Here is a 24,497-nt window from a genome sequence, read left to right as displayed (position 1 = left end):
GTGCAAATATATATTATACAGAACAATGTTAGACCTTAAATAACCTTTTTAGTCTATATTTATTTCACTTCATATGTAATATACGTAATTCATTGAATGTTGTTTTTTTCTGTGTATCATCATTAAAAATGATATATATGGTGCAACCTCCCTACAACAGCCATTTGGCGATTTGGGTGGTAATAATCCTTGGCTGAGATATTATGCCCACAAACATTGTCAGCAAGTTTGGTGAAGATCGGATGAAAACTGTTCGACTTAAAAGGGCGGACAAGGCTAAATTCCCCGTTTTTCGAGTAATTCAAGGACTATAATCAAAGAGTGCCTGGTACAATTTGGCTGGTTATCGAAATTAGTTGAGATGTAATGCCCACAAACATTGTCAGCAAGTTTGGTGAAGATCCGACGAAAACTGAATTATAGAGCAGACATGTTTTGGATGCTGACCACCCGTCCGCTGCCATGTCATTCATAATCTTCTCCATTTTGTTTCTTTACCGTTAAATAAAAACTGCTGAGGTAGCTATTCAGACAGTCAGGGCTGATACAAATTCCTAGGTTTCGTCCGGAACGGCTTCTTTTAGCGACTTTTCAAATACATGTATTCCAACATCTGATGATCCATTTTACTGTATTTTTAAGTTTTTGATTATTAACGAACGTTTTAATATCTAAATCAGATAGCATTGTTATCCCTTGAATCGTTTTTGTGTGTTGTAAACAAAAAAACTCAAATTAAAACAGATTTCAAGACGCATAATCAAACTCTGTACATAGAGCGCCTACTTTGTCCGATTTACATTCGGAACATTTTCACGAGTTTCGGGCTTTAATACAGAAAATACAGGATTTTTGTACGCACGTGCATCCAAATACCGTAATATATTGTACGGTCACGTGTTGCAAATGAACGCAGGCGATCGGATAGATAAAATAGCTATAGAATAACATGTTTTAAACGAAATGTCACATTGCTCATCTGTGTTGATTAATTTACAAGCATACTGAGTTAGTTATTCGCTTTGCTGAATAATTCGCAATAATTTTCGCCAGAACTGAATTCTGCCGCAAGACGTGTTGCCATTCCCGGTCCTGGTGTATAAACAAAGACCTACTATTGGCGCCAAACTTGCGCGAAGAAACAATTCCATGAAATTTGATATAAATTTTACAATAAAGATTCAACTATGCATATAGGAAGCTTATATAATTATGTATAAAGTATTGTTTTTGTTGTTATAATGAAAATAATTATGACTGTTGTTTGATATAATGTATCACTAATTACCTGTATAATGTTTGTGATAACACTGCACTAATTTCCGGAGTACTGGATGGTAAAGTCGCCAATATTTTGCTTTATCTCGGCCATTCCACGATTTTGTCGGTCATTATCAGATTCCTTTAATTTGACTGGCTAATCATCTCCGGCAAAAGTGATGCAACTTCTGACTGGAATATTCAACCCGGCCAGTATCAGGATATATTCTTGGACGACAATAGACGTTGTCTTGATTTGTTTTCATTTCGTCGTTTGTTCAACACCTATAAGAATTAATGATCTTATTTGATTACAAATACAGATGTTGAATCAATTACTGCACAATAATTTAGTTGATAAACCTTAACAACTTTTGTATTGGTTAGTACAACAGTTCTCGGTCAAATTAAAAACTGAGTTGGAATCCATCTAATAGTTAACATTATGATAGATGTAATCGTTAGAGCTGTTACTGTAATACTATGATTTCTGGGTAATAGTTGGTACTATGGGGGCGTGAGGGCGTTGCCTATTTCCTGACTGAACCAAATGGAGTCTATGTTTCAAAAAACATGTTCTGTTAGGCTTTAGTTTATCAAATATAAACACCACTTTATCCTTGCCAATACAGAGCTGAAGAGAAATGCAGTCATTGTGAACAAGTGCTTGAAGGTCTGCCTATTTCTCTGCCGTGTAGTGACGTTCTGTGTGATGAATGTTATGAAGATGTGAAGGCTTTGGGAAAGTATGAATGCACAAAGTGCCACCAAGTTGTTCCACCTGGTTTTAAATATGAACGTCAGAAAATTGAAAGGTACGCAGACTTAGATATTTCGTAAGGCTTAATGACTCAGTGAAGTTGAAGAATTAACGTCTTAAACATGTTAAAAAGAGACATTTCTAGTCTGCTTTTATGATTAATATTTTGTAACATTGAAATTTCTGTTTAAAGCAATGTTCAAGAGAAACTGAAGGATTACCAGAAGAGATGCAACACATTCTTCATGGATGTTGTTTCGCAATTGTGTTTTGCCGACAACTCCGCCCCATCGCAAGAGGTGGTTGATCGATTACTGGGATATGTCTTTTTTAAGACAAGCGGGCAAAACCAGCGTACACGTGATTGGACAATATTTAACACCGGAATTGATCCAAATCCTGTTTTCAGGTCATTTCTTCTGCAGCTTCTTATTAGATCCAGGTATGAATTTTACCTTTGAAATTGACTACTACTTTGGAAAGCCTATAATTATTATGTAATTCATGGCTTTGAACATGTATTCAGTACAACCTTAAATACCTGGAATAGTTAGACTTTTATTTTATGTACTTTTGATGGAACGATATGCAGACTTGCTTTATTTACCTTTAAGTTACTGTTTCACAGTTGTGAACGTATAAAGAAATGTACTAAATGCAACTGCAAATAATGCTACACAAATGATAGATAAGGGATATCTCCTTCATTTCTACGTGTTAATGTGAAAGGGCTCTAAGAGCATATAGATAAAGAAATATCTTTTTTTCCATGCATTCACCCCTCTTGCGTTGATAACGGAACATTACTATTTGGTATCATTTACAGCAAGGACGGTATAAGCAAGAATTTAGAAGCATACCTTGGCCAAGCAAAGACCCTGATAAACGATGACCTTTTGGAACAGGATCGACACTACATTGAACTGAGCATTTTGATAATTCAGTGTTTAGAAGTATGTTCTACTTGTTTCGGCTTTTACATTGATAAAGAATAGTGATTATTCTGCTACTCATAGGGCTATAAAATGACCCGATAATAGACTTTAATTCTGAAAGCTAATTATTTTCAACAGGTAAAGTGCCAAGTATTTTTAAAGATGACCACAATAACTAACAGTGATACTATACGTATTGAAAACATTTAGTCGAAGTCGAAACCAAAATATTAATTAAAGATAATTTGTCATAGGTATTTGTTTTCGATAACATGATATAAGACTTTTGAACACAATTCGTTCTTTTCCTTTTTCATTCTTTTTGCAGCATTTAATGTTCTGTTATTATATATGTTATTCCCACACAGGATATGTGCATTGAACAGGCGAATATATCAGATGAACATGAAGCAGACGTAGTGATACAAGCGTTAAGGAGAGCGAGACAGACCATTGAGGATCCAAACCTCAGCGCGGACAAACTGTACGGTATAGCTAGTGCTAGGATGGGTCTTGCAAAAGTTGCGAAGTTTATTGCCAAAGTTGTAGTGGAAGGTGCTGAAACAAAAGCAGTTCCAGTGAAGACCAGAAGGGTTATAGAGGCGGCACAAAATCTGTGTGAAGATACAAACGTCAGATGGACAAGGTATTTTCCACAAACATAAAACATTGTGTAATATTAAATCATTTACTGTTTCTTCCTTTTTTTTAGCTCACCTGAGCACGAAGTGCTCAAAGGTGAGCTTTAGTGATCGCCCTGTGTCCGTCGTCCGTCCGTCCGTCGTCAACAATTTGACTGTTAGAGGTCACATTTTTGTCCCAATCTTAATGAAACTTGGTCAGGATGTTACCCTCAATAAAATCTTGGATGAGTTCGATATTGGGCCATCTGGGGTTAAAAACTAGGTCACCAGGTCAAATCAAAGGAAAAGCTTGTTAACATTCTAGAGGTCACAATTTTGGCCCAATCTTAATGAAACTTGGTCAGAATGTTACTTTCAATAAAATGTTGGACGAGTTCGATATTGGGTCATCTGGGATAAAAAAACTAGGTCACCAGATCAGATCAAAGGAAAAGCTTGTTAACACTCTAGAGGTCACGTTTTTGGCCCATTCTTAATGAAGCTAGGTCAGAAAGTTACCCTTAATAAAATCTTGGACGAGTTCGATATTGGGTTATCTGGGGTCAAAAACTAGGTCACTAGGTCAAATCAAAGGAAAAGCTTGTTAACACTGTAGAGGCTGCATTTATGACTTTATCTTCATGAAACTTGGTCAGAATGTTAATATTGATGATCATAAGGTCCAGTTTAAATCTGGGTTATATAGGATCAAAAACTAGGACACCAGCTCAAATCAAAGAAAAAACTAGTTTACACTGTATAGGCCACATTATGATCATATCTTAATGAAACTTGGTCAAAATGTTAATCTTGATGATCTATAGCTCAAGTTCAAATCTGGATTAGGTGGAGTCAAAAACTAGGTCACAAGGTTAAATCAAAGGAAAAGCTTGTTAACACTCTAGAGGCCATACTTTTGACTGTTTCTTCATGAAACTTGGTCAGAATGTTAAACTTAATGACCTGTAGGACAGGTTTGAATCTGGGTCATGTTGGGTCAAAAACTAGGTCACCAGGTCAAATCAAAGGAAAAACTAGTTAACACTTTAGAGGCCACATTTATGACCATGTCTTAATGAAACTTGGTCAGAATGTTAATCTTGAGATCTTTAGGTCAAGTTTAAATCTGGGTCAGGTGGGGTCAAAAACTAGGTCACTAGGTCATATCAAAGGAAAAGCTTGTTAACACTCTAGGTGCCACATTTATGACTATATCTTCATGAAACTTACTCAGAATGTTGAAATTGATGATCTTTAGGTCAAGTTCGAATCTGGGTCATGTCGGGTCAAAAACTAGGTCACGGGATCAGATCAAAGGAATAGCTAGTTAACACTTTAGTGGCCACATTTATGACCATATCTTAATGAAACTTGGTCAGAATGTTTGTCTTGATGATCTCAAGGTCAATAGGTCAGGTGAGCGATACAGTGCCTTCATGGCCCTCTCGTTTAGTCTCAGTTTTATAAGCTTTGTTATTTACAATGTAATAGAAGCACAAATAAAAGCCATATCGGTAGTAGTCAAAGTCCGTTCCTTACAACAAATTAAATGCGGCTATGCCCCTTTTTACCACATTACGTTTCCTATTGTATTATGGTACTAAGGAGACGAAATATTTGTTTTATTCCAACCATAATTATGTTATTGTCAACAAATACCAAATACTGTATCAATGTTTTTACGTACGCAATCTCTGATGATACGTGTATATTTAGCATAATCACTTCTTTCCGTATTTTGTTTGAAGTCATATCTCTGAAAGAGTACTAATTGCACTGTAATTGTCATATGCTTTTAAGAAAAATGTCAATTAAAAATACAATGTATATTCGTTGTGTTATACGTATCAGTTTAAAAATGTACATGTTACAACATGCAGTGATCAGCTTCACAGTTTATGCGTTATATCTGTTTCGGTTTAATGGGGTTGTTAGTATGCCAGTGGAATGATATAATATTTTTTGTGTTAAAGTTTAATTAGATTTAGCCGGTGCAAGAGGGCATCAGGAATGTTGCACGCATAAATAAATTAAGTCGAATCGAGTCAGTTTTTTTTTTTACTTCGTAGCAGTCTATGCTTGCAACATATCACCTTTTATTAACTAGCACATCAACAGTCTAAGGGTCTAAGGGTGCTATGTGACGGCCCGTTGCGTTGATTCAGCATTGTTATATTTCTTGAGCCTGACAGGTCACCGCCCCCAATTGATATAATAGCTGTTTTACAGAGTTAATGATAGGGAGCATGAGGATTGTTGCACTTCCCATTACCTGTCACGAACAGACCAAAAATAAAACCAAGAATACTATTAAATGTGTTTGTTTCCATTTTATTCTTCCAAATGTTCTTATATGTTTTAGCTGAAAATACGGGGTTTTTGAAATGTCTGTTACAGAATTTATCTGGTGAAATATCTGTGTCGTTGTTATGGTGTTGATGTATACAGGTCTTTATGTCGCAGTCGGGTTTCATTCCTAAGATGGATTGCTATAGAGGATATCAACATAGAAAAGGTATTACTTTATTGTCCAATCATATTTCGTCGATGCAGTTACAATATAATTCTGATACTTTGACGGGAATAGAGTAGGATGTCATCCGTAATAATATGAAATCCTCCATTGCCTGTGTTAAATATAATGGATACCAAATAAGGCAATATAGTTTTACTATTTGTCAATGAGTGAGATATTTCACTTTGCCTGCTTTAGCACATCATTTATCTTAAGAAATAGGCCGAGCTATCCGCTGAAGAAAATTTGATTTGATGTAAAGCTAGGAACAGATATAATGAAAAAATTATAAAAGCATTTCCATTTGTGTACCTTACTTTCCACAAGCTGATAATTTAAGCCACTATCGTTACTAGGGAGTTATATGTTGCTTGATACAAATGAAGACCATAGGAATCATAAAGTATCTTCAATCATTATAACATGTTTCCAGGGAATTTTAGCAAATAGTAGGTTTTGTTTGCTCCGAGTGTCCTGCCATCTCGCCATCAAACGGTATATGTATAATAATAGAGAGTTTGAGATTTCGATCTTCGCCTTCCCCTTCAACGTCTCTTACGAAGTTAACGTATGAAGTTGAAGTTCGATTAAAATTCCTTGAGATTTCAAACATTAGAGTGAACTTTACTTCTTTTAATCCGCCCATTCAATTTATCCGTAATTATGATCTTTTTTTTCTTGCATTTTGATACCAGTTGTCCGAAAGGGCAGGAAATTTACAAGAGGTTTTAAAAATGAAAAAAAAAATGAAAATTAAATAAAAAAACATTTCAATTAGTAAAATCACAGCATGGATATTAGAGCGATTACCAACAATGTGAACAATGTAAAAACTCGTTAGTCTTGCAGCTGAGCTCCATACATTTAGATTTTATATAAAATTATGTCAATATAGTCAGTATACAATGCACGATTGTAAATCATACATGAGAAGAAATAAAAATGATTATTGCATGCCTAAAATTAACAACAACAAGTTGACGTCATTTTCGCGGAAAATATTAATGCGGATCATTTTGATTTGTTTATTGCGTTTTCGCAGAATTTTTTTTCTGTATTTTTTCCTGTCTTTCGTGACAGAACGATAATTTAGATATAAATTAATCATTTGATAGTGGATATGTGATAAATGCTATCAACTTTGTATGTGGATATGTGCACCCGTTCTTTCGCGGACAATATTGCGCTCCTAAAGTCGCGCAATATTACCGCAGCAGAACTCGTGCATATATCCACATACAATGTTAATAACCTATAATGATCATATCAACGTGATAATGACACTCTGTATGACTCTGTATAATGCATCTGCGGATCCAGGAATTTTGGTTAGAGGGACACCAACATTAAAGAGGGGGTCACCAATTTCGTTGTTGGGGGGGAGGAGTGGGGTAGGGGTAGGGTAGGGTCACACCGAGTTTCAAGACCGACTTTCTTTGTAAAATGTAAGAATCAAAGGGGGAATTAACCCACAATGTCCCTCTGCCAGGCTCTGGTTCCGTGTATTTAAAGAATGGAGTTATCCCATACGGCTAACAGGAAACGTCTCTCATCATGATATCATAGATCTGAAATTGTCTGATACTTCAGAAGAATTTTCCGTCTTCCTAGTACCATTTTATGTTTATAATTAAAACGCATTTGTCGTATTTAATGTCCGACAGAAACAGATTGATTTTATTTGGATGTGAAAATAAAATGTTCCACCAAATGATAATCGCGCGTAATTATTTATTTTTCAAGTAAAATGACTGTCATGCCATGTGCCTCCATCCAGATTTCAGTCTTTGATGCCGAGTATGTGGACAGAGTATATGTAAAAAGAATGAAATTTCGACTTTCGTGATATCACATCTACGGACGTTCAAAACTTCACTTCGTCCGACAAAAAGGCCCATCTGGTAAAATCGATACCGCCTGGGGACACAAATATGCCGTAGAAGTTAAAGTTTGAACAAAATCTCAAAGTTTCTCAAAATTAGTTGATAACTTCATACTTCCAGGTTCAATTCAATGTATTTAGTTCAAATCATTAGCCATATAAAACTTCATTATTCTCATACCTATTGATAGTGTTTCGCATCAGATTTAGTCTAATTATATATATATGGATAATCAAATAACTTAATAAGCAGAAATCCTGAAACTAAGCTTTTTATTTCGCATAGTAATAAAGAGAAGTCTTAGGCTTACGTGATATTACATGGAAAACTTTAGTAGCAACGTGTGATATAAATAAAATACACGCATATCGGTGACGTTTTACCCAAAATGTATATGAGAGACGTTGAAGGGGAAGGCGAAGATTGAAATCTCAAACTCTGTAATGATAAATATCTATGTACGTGTACTTTCAGGTTGTTGAAGTGTCGGACAGGTACGTGGTATGTGGTCAACCTTATATTGCGATAAGAGAAGCAGTCACAAAGGTGGTTCTAGGAGAATCAGAGGAGCACCTCATAGAAGTATTACAAGTTAGTGATTAAAGCTACAGTCACACATACAGATATGTCCGTGCGTTGAGGTACGGTGCGGATATTGGAGTGGTCTGTGGTGGGGCGGATATGGATAAGTACGGTGCAGTACGTCTTAGTACGGGAAAAATGGTGAGAAACGGGGAACAAAAAGATACAGGACGCGAACAAGTACGGATATTTACTGCGTACTACGTTGAACTACGTTTTACTGCGCCTGTCAACTTGCACAGCGGCTGTGCATGGACGGGTCTGCTATGAACTACGTTGAATTACGCTTAAGTACGGGCAGCTTCGGATAACTAAGTTCAGCTACGGATCAATATGCATGACTACGTTAGCATTAAGGTTTAGTAGCAGGTCGGTAAGTTTCATCTAATTAGGCCACATGTTGCCAGCGGTTCCATTACGATTATCTTTGACATCATGTCAAACCACGGCAAGGTACTTTTTTCAGTACGGATAACTACGTTTAGTACGTTTAACTACAGATGAATAAGTTCCAACTTCCTCCACCATTAAAGCTGGAAAGTCGCCATATGACCTATCACGTGTTGGTGCGACGTTAAATCCAATAAAAAATAGTTTCAACCAAGTTGGACTAAAGTCACGCTCAAGTGGCTACTGATTGCTCAACATACTTCTGTGCATGTTCAAAAGTTGGAGAAATTTGCAAGTTTGGGATAAGTCTTGAATAAGTTTTATACGTTTTGACAAAGTGTTGGTACGGATCGATACGGATCACTACTTTGAGGTACGGCTCAGTTACGGATCGATACGGATAACTACGTTTCTATCCGTTGCTAGACGTAGCTATCCGCGCCGTATGTGTGACTGGGGTATAAACATTTGAAATACGTTTAAATCAGCTGCATGATTTCTTTTATCGAATTCATAATTGTTGAGAGAAAAAAAACAAAGTTAACGTTCATGAATCGGTAATAGATAAATAGTTATTGATTTATTTTGATTGATTTTTAGGAGATGCAAACTGCGGGGGTCGGAGTAGAGACATTGTTCACACTAGCCGTACACAGAGAAGTAACAAGCTCTTACTTGTATCCCCAGCAACAAAGAAAACTGTCAGAACAGGTAAGAAAACAACAGACACGTTCATTATGCTTGAAAACACTAATTTGAAAACATTTTATTATATCGAAATTGTAATGTGTTGATGTGTTTTATGTATTTGAATAATATATGCATGCTACGACAGACGTCCATCAGCTAAAGTCACATTAAAAGAACAAATCCACCCATACATCACTCTACACGTGCTGTGTACACAGGTCGAGCACATGTGTACATAAACATACCAGATTCAAGCATACTTGAAGAGGGAACAAATAGGGCACCGCCTTGGAACAGGCAGTGGCAAACGATTAAACTTGACGGTTGCTAATATTTAATATACATATGTTTGCGAAAAACGACACATAACTATTATGAAAAGGCTTTTTATTTACATAGTCATGTAGTGATTTTAATCGTTATATGCTAATGGCAATACTGTGAAAACAACTGATGACAGAAACGTTGATTACAGGTCCGGAAAACATTGATGCAGCTTATTTCTGATTGTCAAGTTCTTAAAAATAAGGTGAGTACTTTAAAAAATCTTATTATTCATATGTGTACATGGTAATTTAACTAGTTCAAGTTTTCATGCGCACATACTTTTTACCATTTTAGCTGTAATCTTAGTTTTAGTTAATATTATGAAATAGTTTTAATGATGTATTTTAATTGTACAATGTAACTCCGAAATGATAGCATCGGTAAGCTATGCTACATCTACCAGACTTTTAAAATGTATTGATGAAATATACCTACCTGTGTGCTCTTAGGTTCTTTCAATCATTTGCGATTTATTACACGTTTTTCAGTGAATTACTGAAATATATGAGTAAAATGTATCAAATATATTTCACACCAGTAAAAAGCTACAGAACGGGTATATTAAGTAAAACATGAAATAAAAAGAAAATGTGTTTGTTGTACATGCAAGATCAAAATATCTTGCACTCCTGAACAGCATATCTTACATTTCACAATGCCACACGGCCGCTCATTCCAGGGGTCATGGGTTCGAGCCCCGCTGGGGTCACGACCATAACTTCTCATATGACACCAGTACTAGTTTTTCCAGGAAGCGGACTCGAGAGTGGTTCAAATAAGCTTGAAGCTTTCATCACAATCGAGCTAAAACAAATTAGTATAAATTAATGCCACTCCTGAAAATATTGTACATGATGTTAACTCGTTAAAGACTTTAATCATACACTGGAACAATTAATCATCCTCTATGTCTATGGTTTACTATAGTGAAACCACATTTTGGGCAGTTGATTCCCGCTTAAAATGTAACTGTGTAATGTGTGAGCATGTGTCTTGTCTACATTTTTGATAATTTGTTAGTAGGAAACATTCTATACGACGTAAAGTGCTATTTGCGGATTCATGCTTCAAGAAATATCGCCTATTTACTTGACTACATGGCACTTATCATTATTTCTATTCAGACATTACTGAACGCACTGGTACAGAACGAGCTGGTACAGATACATCTTAGAAATGTAGAAGGTGAAGGCATGCTCGAGCAGGGAATGCAGTGTCTCGTTGTTCATTTTCAGTCAGTTTTTTCTAATTTGAAGGGAGAAAGAACACTTCTGCAACCTCTGCTGACATTAATGACTCGACCACAAACATGTGTGGTGAGTTACATAAGATTTGTCAAAACGTTTACCTTTTTAATAGCTGTATTTCCGAGGCATCTTATATTGTTTTATCTTCCATACAGGTCAATGAATAATGCACCGTTTACACTAGCTGTATATTTGGTTACAATGCTATCCGTTTGTTTTTAAAACTTCAATTAACTATATGTATATCGCAAGATTGCACAGAGTATTTTTATGTAACGCCTTACCGTGGACAATGTCGCAAGGGTTTATAGGGGTCTTAGACATTGTACTTCCCTTTTTCGACCATATTTTTGGTAACCGCTTTCGGATTTTGTTTAATTTTAGCAGACATCATTAACCGAACATAGCGGCACGAGGAGCACATTGTGCGTTTTTTCTTTTTCTTAGAAGTACAAACCCGTGCCAAATCGATATTATCGGCAAAATGTTTGTAACTGATATTCCTATTTTGCTAAAGCTGTTGCATATTGCACTTCCTTCGGTCATAGCTTTGTTATACATATATTAATATTAAACTTGTAAAAAGTATTTAAGGGACCTTCGTGGCTGAATGGTTAAGGTCGCTGGCTTCAAATCACTTACTCCTCACCCATGTGGGTTCGAGCCCCACTCGGGGCGTTGGATTCTTCATATCAGGAAGCCATCCAGCTTGTTTAAGGAAGATCGTTGGTTCTACCCAGGTGCCTGTCCGTGATGAATAAAACACGGAGAGGCACCTGTGGTCTTCCTCTAACATCAAAGCTGTAATGTCGTCACATGACCTGAATTGTGTCGGTGCGAGGTTAAACCCAACAAAACAAAGATACAAAAAGGTATTTATTAAAATATTACGGTGTCCAGTTGTCCAGATGTTTTATACATCCTCTTATATCCAAGCAAAAGATCAACATAATATTATGTCAAAAGAGTTTGAATATTGCACTTTTTGCCTGGTCTATAACACTGTTACCTTGATTAGGATTTGACCAATTTTACAACATCATGGTCACCATAGCTGTCAGTCGTTTTAGAAAAGGAATGGAGTAGTGAAATGTGTTAGATATATTTACCTACTATTCTACGTCAAAACAGTACCCTTACTTTGTTTATAATTTGTATCTTTGCATATTAATCACGAGTAGCAATGATTTAGTTAAAATAATAATGAAATAACTTGATACTTTCTGCACTATTGAACACAATGTTTGGTAATCCTATCTGTGTGCAAGGCTTTGATATTATTTAATGATTTGTTTTGCAAGAGGTACATAGAAAACATTATACGAGGAAAATTTATTATTAAATATAATGAAAGTTGTTCTGCTTTAGTTGATACGTAGATGTACATTATTGTTTTCTAGGACTGCTTTTTGCCTACGATGCCACAAGATGATCTGGATGAAGTGAAAGAAGCGTTGCTAGCTGCACGTAACCAGACAAGGAATGCTGATGCAAACCCAGTATTTTACAGTATGGATTTATTTAGCGGTCTTACACACGTTTTAGCCATTTCTTTGCTTAATTTCAGAAATTCTATATTTTTTCTCGTGGTTTCAAAATTGTGTAGTGGAATGGTTTTTATCTTGGCCAGTATTCAGTCAGCACCTGTTGTTTTGGACATTTGGTATTTAAGACGTCTTATTTTTTAGTGATAGCAATAAAGCAATTAAATGCGATTTTATTTCTTTCATATAGTACGAAATATATAAGCGTATTTAAAATTCTTTTAACACAGCTTCGAATATTTCATACCTAAGTGAAAATTTGACAACCTGCTAATCATATCTAGTATTTACATTATTTATCCCGCCGATGAAATCGGGAGGGGATATTGAAATGGCGTTGTCCGTCCGTCAGTCTGTGCGTACGTGCGTCCGCAGCCATTTCTCAGTAATTAGCAGGTAGAATTTCATGAAACTTGAAATAAACATGAACCAACATACTGTGATGATGCCCGTTTAGTTTTTTTATAGTGCGTATTACGTCAATTTCCCTTAGAGTTATTGCCCTTGATTTAATGAAAAATGCCCAAAAAAATGTCCGTCTGCAGCCATTTCTCAGTAACTATCAGGTAGAATTTTATAAAACTTGAATTAAACATGCACCAACATACTGCGATGATGCCCGTTAATTGTTTTTTTATTGGTCAATTTCCCTTAGAGTTATTGCCCTTGATTTAATGAAAAATCCACGTTGCAGCAATTTCTCAGTAACAAGCTGGTAGAATTTCATGAAACTTGAAATAAATATGAACCAGCATACTTAGATGATGCCTGTCATTTTTTTAATTGGTCAATTTTCCTCAGAGTTATTGACCTTTAATTGTTTAAAAATCTACAGATTTGTACATAACAAACCAACCAAGTGATAGAATTTCATTAAACTTCTTTCATTCTTTATTCTTTTCTTTGAATATTTATTATAAACATGTGAAGTTATGTTCCCACACCTGATCACCACCTTGCCTTGGTCACACTCCCCCTCCAACCTCCCCCCCAAAAAACAATAATTCCTTTTTAAAAAAAATTTCAAACCTTCCATGAATATTTATCAACATGCAAAGTTGTACTGTTCCCCCACCTCACTCCTCTACTCCGCTGAGTCCTGCCCACCATCCCGATCATGCATCCCCCTCCCCCCACCACCACGACCACCCATTATTTTTTATGCCCCCGAAGGGAGGCATATTAGTTTTCAACTGTCCGTCCGTTAGTTCGTTCGTTCGTCACAACGTTAACTTTTTGCATGAAGGCACTTTACTCGCGAACCACTGCACCCAGGACCTTCAAACTTCACATGCTGATAGTACTTTTTGAGTACACAACCCCTATTGACTTTGGGGTCACCAGGTCAAAGGTCAAGGTCACCAGGTCAAAGGTCAGGGCGCTGCGGGGGCATTTGTCACCATTAGTGACAGCTCTTGTTTCATTTTTAATTTTCCATCAATATTTATAATCAACATGTGATGTTTTGTACCCTCACCCGGTCACCCCTGCTGCCCCTCCCCAACCAAAAAAAAAAGCATTCATTTTCTGTTAAATTGATTTTGACTATTGAAATTATTTGCTTCTAAGTAACATCCTTAACTTTTTGCCGGGTATATTTTTTTGCCATTCATCACCACAAACCCTTTCGGTGGGGGATACCAATTCATCGAATTTGCGTCTTCTTATTTAAATAAGCCCGTTTCTGAAGGAGCGGTGTGTACTATGTGAACACCCGTGGCGAACGGACGGTGGCAGGCGGTGGGCTTGGTGCGTAGGGGGAGCATTCCGCGTCCAAAGCATGTTCACTCTCTAAATCGACTAGTTTTCATCCGATCTTCACCAAACTTGCTGACAATGTTTATGGGCATTATATCTCGTCCAAGTTCGATAACCAGCCAAATCTCCCAAGACATTCTTGGAATATGGCCCTTAAATTACTCGAAAAGCTGCGAATTTAGATTTGTCCGCTCTTTCATTCGAACAGTTTTCATCTGATCTTTACCAATCTTGCTGACAATGTTTGTGGGCATTATATCTCGGCCAAGTTCGATTACCACCCAAATCGCCTTAGGCACTCCTGGATTATGGCCCTTGAATTAGGCCAGTTTCGATGACAGGCGTATTTTATAACAGTCTGGCACTCTTGTTCTTATATAAGCTTGTCCAGTTGTATACACGAAACATTTAAATGTTAATTCACTACCTACGTTTTCAAAAAATAAAATAAAAAAATAGTATTACGCGATTCTCACATGACGAATTTACGTATAAAGAAATGCTTACAGAAATAGTTTAAATACAATATTTTTTAGAGTTTGGAGTACAATCGTCTTATTTATCACAGACAATAAAATGGACTGTACATATACAATAAAAAAATTATTTTGTAAGTTATTGTAGTAGCAAAATGTAATCGAGTTTACCTGATTGTTTTCTTAGCTCATAATATGGTTTAAGTTGTTAGTTAAGATACTAAGTTATGCATATGTTAGTTTGCTCAGTGATTTCCTTCATACTCATGGCCCCGCTTTCGACTGGGTATCATATTGAAAGTAAATGAACGTTTACCTTATTGTTCAGATATACTATAGATAAAATCCAAAAGAGGGAAATCGATCATGAATTCTGTTTCTATTATGTAACGAAGAAACTTTAGATTTCTGTCATTCAGTCACAAATTTGGAAACACATTTTTTACGGAATTAACATGAGGATAGATGTTAATGATATGGTATGATACTTTAGTCTTACTTATCATACTTACTTCCCCTTGCATATAAGGTATGGTTGGGTAAATAATAGTGAAACTATAAAACATTTTGCAGTGTTATCTCTTTGCTCTGTTCATGCATTTGTATTTGTTTATTGTAGGATGTCCGAATGGTCATCCGTATGTGATTGGCAACGTAAGTATCGTTGATATTACCTGTACACCTTTTTACTTCTAAGTGTTTAACAAGTGTCACGTTCTATACTTAATAGTTATTGTTGTAGGAATAGGTCTGCATTGTGTTTATAGACCTGTGAGAGATTTGTGAACCGAGCGAGCGTAGCGAGCGAGGTTTTCAAATCTCCTCACAAGTCTATAAACACAATGCAGACCTATTCCGAGAATGATAACTGACTTACCTACATGCTTCTTTGTTTTACATAGTCCAAATTGGTTACGGATTTGAAGAACGTTTGTAACGTGTATGTATGATATATACAAATAGTTAGAAGAAAGAACAAGACAACATACGTCACAATTTATTTGATACTATTAATATAACAAAATGCCCAACTTGCTACGAACCTGTAAATATATTTGTCAGCAATTAGGACATGACATTTTGCATTGCATGAAAAATCCGTGCATATTTGGGAAATAGTCTCTCTCTCTGAGATCAACAATGTGTGGCTTGACAATTAGTCAGAACTTGACGCGAATGGTAGTTTATGTTTAATTTTTTTTCCTTTTTTTAAAAAAAAAACAAACTTTATTTAGCTCTTGAATTTGACAACTAAATATACATTGCCGTATAAAAAAGTATTGATATAGATTTATCATTTCATTATCACAAGGAATGCGTATCATAATATACCCTGATTTGGCACAATGAAATGTGCTAAAAACTGCGCGGACACCATCGAGGAGATATAAAAATCTTCAGTTTTCTTGACAATGAAAGTAATTAGTACAGCTAATTAAGAGTGTTGTAGTTAGAGGCCATTGTTTTGATTGACATGGCAACGATTTGAATAAACATTATTTAGTTTAATGTCGTTTTGGTTCTCCACACCTGATTCACGTGAAGAAGTTGTCATATACTTGTGGATGTCAAGTATAGAATCAATGAAACCTTGTACAGTGCAAAATGTCTAATGGTACTTAAAGGCATAAACATGTCAACTGTTAGTTCGATATGAATTAACGACATTCAACAAAATTAGAACATTTTTCAGAAAACAAATGTACTTTAACAAGTTTCCCACCAATTACCACTACCTAAAATTGCCTTTAAATATGTTGAAACTGTCAGTCTTATTTCAGACACGCTCGGGATGTATCACGATAATTTTACTTGGTTATTTTCAAAAATACAACTTCGTTACTTATGTTCTATGTTAATTGTACAGAAAATCGTCACAATTTTCATTAGCAGACTATTAATTAACTTGGAGGAATTTTATGTAGTTTGTATTTTTTGCAATTATATCAATGTCAGTATTTTTCTTGGTAAAATAAAATGTCCTGTTTCATGAAGCATTCTCCATTTTGACGGAAGAATATGCCCGTATTAACTTTCAGACAAATATCAAGACCTGTTTAGAACTGAATGTTAAAACTTTACAGTAAAGTCATGTTTAGATCAATTTTCAAGATATGTAAAACTGGTCGGAATTTTTTCACTTATAACGTACTTTTTTGAAACAATTGATGCTATATTTACGGAGTCTATCACGCGTTCACCTAAAATGACATGCACGAACTTCTCATGATTCTACTGCATTGTTTCGGTCGCTTACGCATAACTTTAAATTTAATCTCTGAGAAATGCGTAAGTGTGTCGACAATTTGGCTCAGTGGTTAGAGCATAGGACTAGCATCGGAGTGACTCGGGTTCGATTCCCGCTACTGGCACTTGAGATTTTTGTGTTGACAATAGAAATAGGACAGGCCTGGAAATTATTATAGACCTCGTAAGCGGTCTATAAGGTGTTTGTAGACCTCATTGGAACAAAGAAGCCGGTAGGTAAATAAAATTGTTGCATATTGGCCAGAGTATATGAAGACACTTAATTTTTGCATGTACTTCTGTAGTTTTAAAATGTTCTTGATTTACTATACAACGATAAACGTTTCATAATGGTCAACGAAATGTCCTGCGTCGATGTGTTTATAACTTATTTCTATATTACTGTAACAGTAGACCGTTATAGTAACTGATACATATATATTGATGTTCTTTGCACTTTTATTAATTTTATTTGCTTTTGTGTCATTATACCTGTTTATTTACTACTTGCTTTGCACAGTGTGGTCGGGCTATTGAAAGAGCCAATTGCAGGGAATGCGGTGCTACAATAGGAGGTCAAGGACACAGACTTATTCACGGAAATACACAGGACAGAGGGTCAGTTTTTATAATTGACCAGTAGTAAAAAAAATCTATAAGAAGATATTTTGGAAGGGTGTTAAAACGCACGCAAAATAATAGCAGACAATGTTTGAGGGAGTCCATGAAATTTGCCACAGTGCTTTCGTGTTTATACAATTATATATAAAGGTCTGAATTGTAGTTTTACGTGTAGTGTTCAAAAATAGTAGGGTTTTAGGGGTAATGTTTCATAAGCATATTAAAGGTCCATAATGCTTTAAGTTTTTATCTTAAAAACAGATAAAACAGTTTTTAAATAGATGTTATGAGTACTTACATGGTTTGAATTGCACAGGAACTGTAATAGTTAGAGCCACAAAGGGAGGTAATGAAACACAATTGATTCAATAAAACATTCTAGTATATTCAGAAATATTCAAACTTTTGACAAATAGTAATGAAAGTAATTATCAGAAATATGATTCAACAAGAAATTAATGTATTTCATGTATTTTAAACAATGACGTTATGAGCCTTCAAATTTTCTTTTAGTGCATAAATCTTATCTTTCGAAAGTGGTTTTAATATCTGGATCCCATTTATTTTATACATTGAATTAGCTTTCGACTAAAATGTAAAAGAAATCAGAAACATAGCTGGTACATAGGTATGACTTAAATTGTTTTACAAAGCTTTCTAACTGTATGATTAAATAAGTGCCTTACTATGTCAATTTTAGTGTTGACAATACAGTGACCGGTCATATCCTTGGTCAAGCTGAGGTTAGGGGTCGTGGACCAAAACCCGAAAGGTCACTTACACCAGCCTATTGTGCTACTATTAGATGTTTACTGCATCTTGCTATGTTTGTGGGAGCGGGAAATAATTTGCAGGTAGGACAATAGGAAGTTCTAGTTACTATGTTCCTAATTTACTTTAATTTTGTGAATATCTGCTTGTCTTAGAGTAACTTTGAAAACGTTTGTCACATATTGTTGGTCGCAAAGCCTGCAGGATTAAGTTAAAATTAAACATTAACTCCTTGTATAACTTGCAATATGTTTAGCAGATAATTGTGATTACTCTATGTCTATTTTATTTATCCAGTTGAACGTTCATTTGCAACAGCTGACCGTACAATATATTACCTTATTGGACGCACGTGCGTACAAAAATAAAACTGTATTTTTTTCTGTATTTGGACGGTTCAAAAAGTCCCATGTTAAACATACGATAAAGCCCGAAACGCGTGAAAATGTTCCGAATGTAAATCAGATGAAGTAGGCGCTCTATGTACAGAGTTAGATTATGCGTCTTGAAATCAGGAAGGCAGAAATACAATATTCAGTGAATCATCTTTAACTTAAACTAAAATAAAATAGATATAGAATAAAAAGGTTATTTTACAATGGTCTGTACAATACGAGATATATTTGGACTCGTACCCAGCTGGGAAAACCAAATATGGTTTTCTCAGCTAGATACTCGTGCAAATATATCTCCGTAATGTATAGAACAATGTTAAATAACATAATAATATGTGTAATTGAGATTGAATTGAAGTATCAAGTGGTAGATCACTAGTATTCTAACTTTGCCCAAGAAAATCACATTGTTTTCTGCTAACAGGGCGTACAGATGCTAATAAAGCCAGATGTTGAAGAAAACCAGGTTGAACAGTTTCTGTGGAGACATATACAATTAGATGTTGATGACATTAGTAGATCCCTCAATCGAAGTGCTGATGATGTCTTACTATTCATGCATACAATTATAGATTGTATATTTCGGACACACCGTGAAGGTCAGTTTTGTATTGTGTTAAATGAAGTGTTCTAACACCATAAATATTTAGATTTGATCATAAATACGCTTAAAACAGGATATTCCTTTATTTCTAATGGAACCATTTTCCGTCAATGTTTTATTTGAAATTGACTCTTGCAACTGATTGTTCGAGGTGCCCTCCTGTGTCTGATGTAATACCCGAAATGGCAACTGACGTCATCATATTCTACTGAAACCTCGAAAGTTCACTTGAAGCATAATTTTATCGTTGTGATTTTAACTTAAAAACGTAGTAAAATTATGTTTCCAGAAGAACAAGTTAGGGATGACGTGTGTCAGCTAAGAACCAAACGGGGAAGGCAGCAATGGGAAAATAACTTCTCAAGTAGATTCATAGGGGACATATTACAGGTACTTAGATATTTGTCATTGTAGAAGAAAATAACTGTTGCATTATTTCTTAGGAATATATTATTGTGCTCATGTTGCTCAGTCGTTCTGTCTGTCCGTCGCGGGACACTTACTGATCAATAACTGGAGGTCAAACATGGTATAATGACTGCCTTGGTAAGTGGATGAGCCATATTGTTTAAGATGTCTGTTGGTCAAAGGTCAGATGTCAAGTAAACTTGAGGCATACATTGGTCTAACTGCATTGTATGTTGTATGATTAGTGTGGTTATTAGGTGACCCTTTTTATCTGAAGAATACTCGGCCTTACATAAGGTAAACTTCATACTAGGATGATTACAGTAATCAGTAATGATCCTTAATATCAGGATAATACTTCGCTTTACACTTGTCAAATTGTTTAGGAGGATTTTAGTGGTGAATAGATTATCCTTATTATCTAGCGAATGCTTGACCTTATATAAAAAAACAAGGATAAATATCCATCAGGGAAAGCAAACTGCATTTTTTTAGCAGGGTGATAGTGGTCACTCTTTGACCGTTGTTTGGCCTTTAATTTAAAAAATGTATAGGATGATGTTTCTTGGTCCGTTGTCACTAGATATTCTCTATTGCTTGCAAAATCAAAATGTTCAAGGTCAAGGTCAGAGTGACCTGAGAATACAATGACCTTGAAATTAGAAATTGATCTTGATCAATATCTGGAGAATGCGTATAAAGACTATCAAAGTCCATAAATTACACACCCATTTACGCCCGATAGGCCGTCCTGTTTAGTTTATATGTGTTTGTCATCGTTAAAAGCTTTCTTTTGAGAGACAAACACGACTTTAAGGACTTGCTATATGTAGAATAAAATATGATTTGTTTTAATGGCATTTAATTTGCCATTTAATATCAAGCAGTATTGTTTAAAACTTCTATAACAATATGAAATGATGATGTTGTGTATTACAGACCCTAGAAGCAACAATGAAATCAAATAATCAGTTGTTGGCAAAGGACAAAAGATTAGGTATGTACAAGTTAAAAATATAGCCATCTGTCCTTACCTGTATTCGAGTATAGAATCATACTGTGACAAAATCAGTTAAGAATGTCTTTTACCTCTTTTTTTTCAAAACGCAGGCCATGCGATATGATATTTATTGTCTAATCGTTCATATTCAGGAGCTGACCCACTTTTGTGCTTGTTATACGAAACGGACACCCAGCAAGAGAAAGAAAGCTCAGCGCAGTTACAGGATATTCCTCGCGTTTGGCGGTACAGAACGCCGATATCTATTCAACACCTCAGACAAGAGGTAGAGGCAAAGATAACCGATACACGAAAACATAAAGTTCTTAAGTTATTTCTTGAAGAGGTAAGAGCATCACTTTAGTAGTAAATGCATCACCGGGGAGATTCAAGTTGATTATTGGTCACAAAATGTCACATATTGGACTTAACATGCCTGCTTTTTATTAGACTATCTTGCAATTCGTTGGTGATAAATAGTGGGGTTTTTCTTTTTAAATAATTTATTATCTTCTTAAAATGTGCTTTATCCTCTAAAAAATGAATCTCATGATGAAAATAGCAATGCCGATTACTAATCGTGCTTGGTTCGTCCTTATCTGAAAAAAAAAACACGTAATAATCGTAATCATCTCCAACATTTATTAAATGTAGTTTTTATTATGTTTTGATTTTTTTAAAATGTCTTGAACGCAAAAGTAAAAAACAGATAATAGTGTTTGTGTATAGTACATGTACATATAAGTTTAGCTGCATTAAATAATTCTTGACTTAAGGAACACCATCTAAGAGCTATCCGATACATACCAAGAATCCTACAACTACATCGGGTGTTGTTAAGCAGATACCAGAAGAAGGTGGACAAGGCCGAAGCATCTAGTGTTACCGTGGAAATGCTTGCACGAGGTATGTAATATTTGAATCAAGCAGCACTAGACATTTGTAGTGCATTAATGTAATTACGCCACCGTGGAAATGTAAAAATGTTTGCCAAAATACAGGGTGCAGTACAAGGTTCTGACCCACACCTTTAAGGCTTTACACAATCAGTCCCCTACCTATATTAGGGATATGATGGAAGTGTATAAACCGGTCAGAAATCTAAGATCACAAGACACGCTGTCACTGGTTATGCCAAAAAATCATGAATATTGGTCAGAATGATTACGTTGATGAAATCTAGGCCGAGTTTGAAAATGGGTTATCTGGGGTCAAAAACTAGGTCACTAGGTCAAATCAAAGAAAGCATTGTGTATGCGATAGAGGCTGTATTTTTCAATTGATTTTCATGAAATATGATAGAATGATTGCCTTGATGAAATCTAGATGAAGTTCAAATATGGGTCATCTGGGGTCAAGAAGTAGGTCATTAGGTCAAATAAAAGAAAAACCTTGTATATGCGATAGAGGCTGTACTTTTCAGTTGATCCTTATGAAATTTGGTCAGAATGATTGCCTTGATAAAATCTAGTTCAAGTTCAAATATGGGTCATCTGGGGTCAAAAACTAGGTCACTAGGTCAAATCAAGGAAAAAACTTGTGTATGCGATAGAGGCTGTATTTTTCAATTGATCCTTATGAAATTTGGTCAGAATGATTGCCTTGGTGAAATCAAATTTGAATATGGGTCATCTGTCCTCAAAAACTAGGCCACTAGGTCATATCAAATAAAATACTTGTTTAAACTCAGGAGACCACATTTTTGGTCCAATTCTAATGATAATTGCCCAGAACATTTGTTTCCATGAAATCCCTAAGTCAAACATATTTAAACTGTAATGGTGTGTTTCACAGGTGAGCGACCTAGGGCCATCTTAGCCTTCTTGTTGCAATTTTTCTGTGAAGCACTTTTGAACGTGTGCATGAAAAGTGTGCTATATAAATTTGGTATAATAATAATAATAAACAAATCAGTGTGATTTGAATACTTGTTCGCAGCAAGAAACTGAACATTCTCCTGAGCGGATCAAACTAGCGATGTCTTTTGTTTATAGTTTTGTACTCTTCCTAGCACTATATCAGGTTTTTATCTTTTATTTATATTTAGACCATTGATTATTTCTCTGTCAGATTTGGATTACATATGTCATAATAGCCTTTTCCATTTCTTGATTTAATCATTTAAAGCTTCCATTGCAGATCAAGTTGCAGGTTCAGAGACGGAGGGATTACTTCAAGACTTCAGTCAGGCATGGGAATTGGTTCGAAACAGCCTTAAAATGTATCGTAAGTTGTTAAAGTTGATTTAGATAGAGTTCTAGTAATTGCAATTTTAAAATATAATCAACAAACATTGTACAAGGCAGAACTTGTACGTGTACATTTATAATTATGTCTTGGCATCATGCTGTCAATAATGACTCGCTATAAAACACGTGTTAATTAGTCCTTTCTATCATTTTGTTGGTAATCATAAGGCATAGTGTTTTCAGTGCATTAGTAGGGACCTTCGTGGCCGAGTGGAAAAAGTTGCTGGCTTCGAATCACTTGCCCTGCACCTCTCTAGGTTTGAAACCTGTCTTAGGATGTAGAAATGTTTCATGTGCGGAATTATCATATTAAAGCAGAGTAAAGAACCACGCCTGGTATCTTTAATCTACTTCAATGTCCTTACAAAGTCCTTACAAATTTTAGCGGGCAGAACCCTTGCAATAACTAAAGGATCAATTGATGGTAACGATTGAATTTGCTCTTAAACTATAACTTTAGCTCCCTTCATTATTATTTTAACTCCGTTGTACCTTAAAAACACCGGAGGATATGGCTGGAACTCAGATTGCTCTTGTCCGCTAATTTTCATTGCCAGATAATACTGATCATCCTTATTTCTTCAGTATTCTTTTCTTCTTTCATATTAAGCTAATTTATCACGCAACATTTTGCACAATTTACAGGTTAAGTTAATTTTGGATACAAAATATAGAGGTTTCACGTATATTAACATTTATTTTAGTATGCCCAACAGAACTAGGAGGCATGGCAGTACCAAAAGAATACTGTAATATGACTATCAATGAAAAGACACCATTGTCCATGCTTCTGCCTACAGAAAAAGAAATTGGACTGTGTTCTTATGCGTTGTTGGATTTTTTGATGAGAAAACAAAATGACTTCCTGGACAAATATGTTAAAGAAATAAACAGGCAAGTACATCAATCAACATTACAACATAATCATGTAAACACCATCTTATATGGCCGTTTTTGAAAACCGATACTGTCTCACATATTTATCGTCCGGAGCATAACGTTAACCATTCAAAGTACTAGTAATGACGTAAAACTTGGCCTGTTGCTAGGTGATGATGTGACGATATGCAGAGCACATGAATCAGCTCGGTAGGCCGAGGGCATAGGTCATCAGCTGATCTCAGTAGTCAAATCTTTCTGTCATAATTCATGTTTAAATCTTTGGGCGTATAGTGCCCTACTTTGCGGGTCCTAATTATGCAAATGTGTGCA

At 35.5% G+C, this 24,497-nt stretch overlaps 1 protein-coding gene across 1 annotated transcript in view; it reads left to right on the top strand.

Annotated features, from left to right (window-relative positions):
* The window catches only part of LOC123550958 (E3 ubiquitin-protein ligase rnf213-alpha-like), a 48,839-nt gene that overhangs the window by 8,486 nt on the left and 15,856 nt on the right, over positions 1-24,497 (top strand). Inside the window, exons 8-27 of the mRNA XM_053540380.1 lie at positions 1,893-2,075; positions 2,214-2,462; positions 2,847-2,973; positions 3,324-3,601; positions 5,976-6,093; positions 8,451-8,567; positions 9,549-9,659; positions 10,114-10,167; positions 11,090-11,281; positions 12,613-12,721; positions 15,610-15,644; positions 17,758-17,855; positions 18,559-18,712; positions 19,449-19,623; positions 19,918-20,018; positions 20,976-21,033; positions 21,189-21,382; positions 21,813-21,942; positions 23,176-23,262; positions 23,990-24,179. Of these exons, the coding sequence (XP_053396355.1) occupies positions 1,893-2,075; positions 2,214-2,462; positions 2,847-2,973; positions 3,324-3,601; positions 5,976-6,093; positions 8,451-8,567; positions 9,549-9,659; positions 10,114-10,167; positions 11,090-11,281; positions 12,613-12,721; positions 15,610-15,644; positions 17,758-17,855; positions 18,559-18,712; positions 19,449-19,623; positions 19,918-20,018; positions 20,976-21,033; positions 21,189-21,382; positions 21,813-21,942; positions 23,176-23,262; positions 23,990-24,179 (2,760 nt within the window). The remainder of the gene's footprint in view (positions 1-1,892; positions 2,076-2,213; positions 2,463-2,846; positions 2,974-3,323; positions 3,602-5,975; positions 6,094-8,450; positions 8,568-9,548; positions 9,660-10,113; positions 10,168-11,089; positions 11,282-12,612; positions 12,722-15,609; positions 15,645-17,757; positions 17,856-18,558; positions 18,713-19,448; positions 19,624-19,917; positions 20,019-20,975; positions 21,034-21,188; positions 21,383-21,812; positions 21,943-23,175; positions 23,263-23,989; positions 24,180-24,497) is intronic.

The sequence above is a fragment of the Mercenaria mercenaria genome, chromosome 4, assembly GCF_021730395.1.
Source record: "Mercenaria mercenaria strain notata chromosome 4, MADL_Memer_1, whole genome shotgun sequence".
Lineage (NCBI taxonomy): Eukaryota > Metazoa > Mollusca > Bivalvia > Venerida > Veneridae > Mercenaria > Mercenaria mercenaria.
The sequence above is the reverse complement of the archived record's forward strand: the minus strand, read 5'-3'. Positions and strand labels throughout refer to the sequence as shown.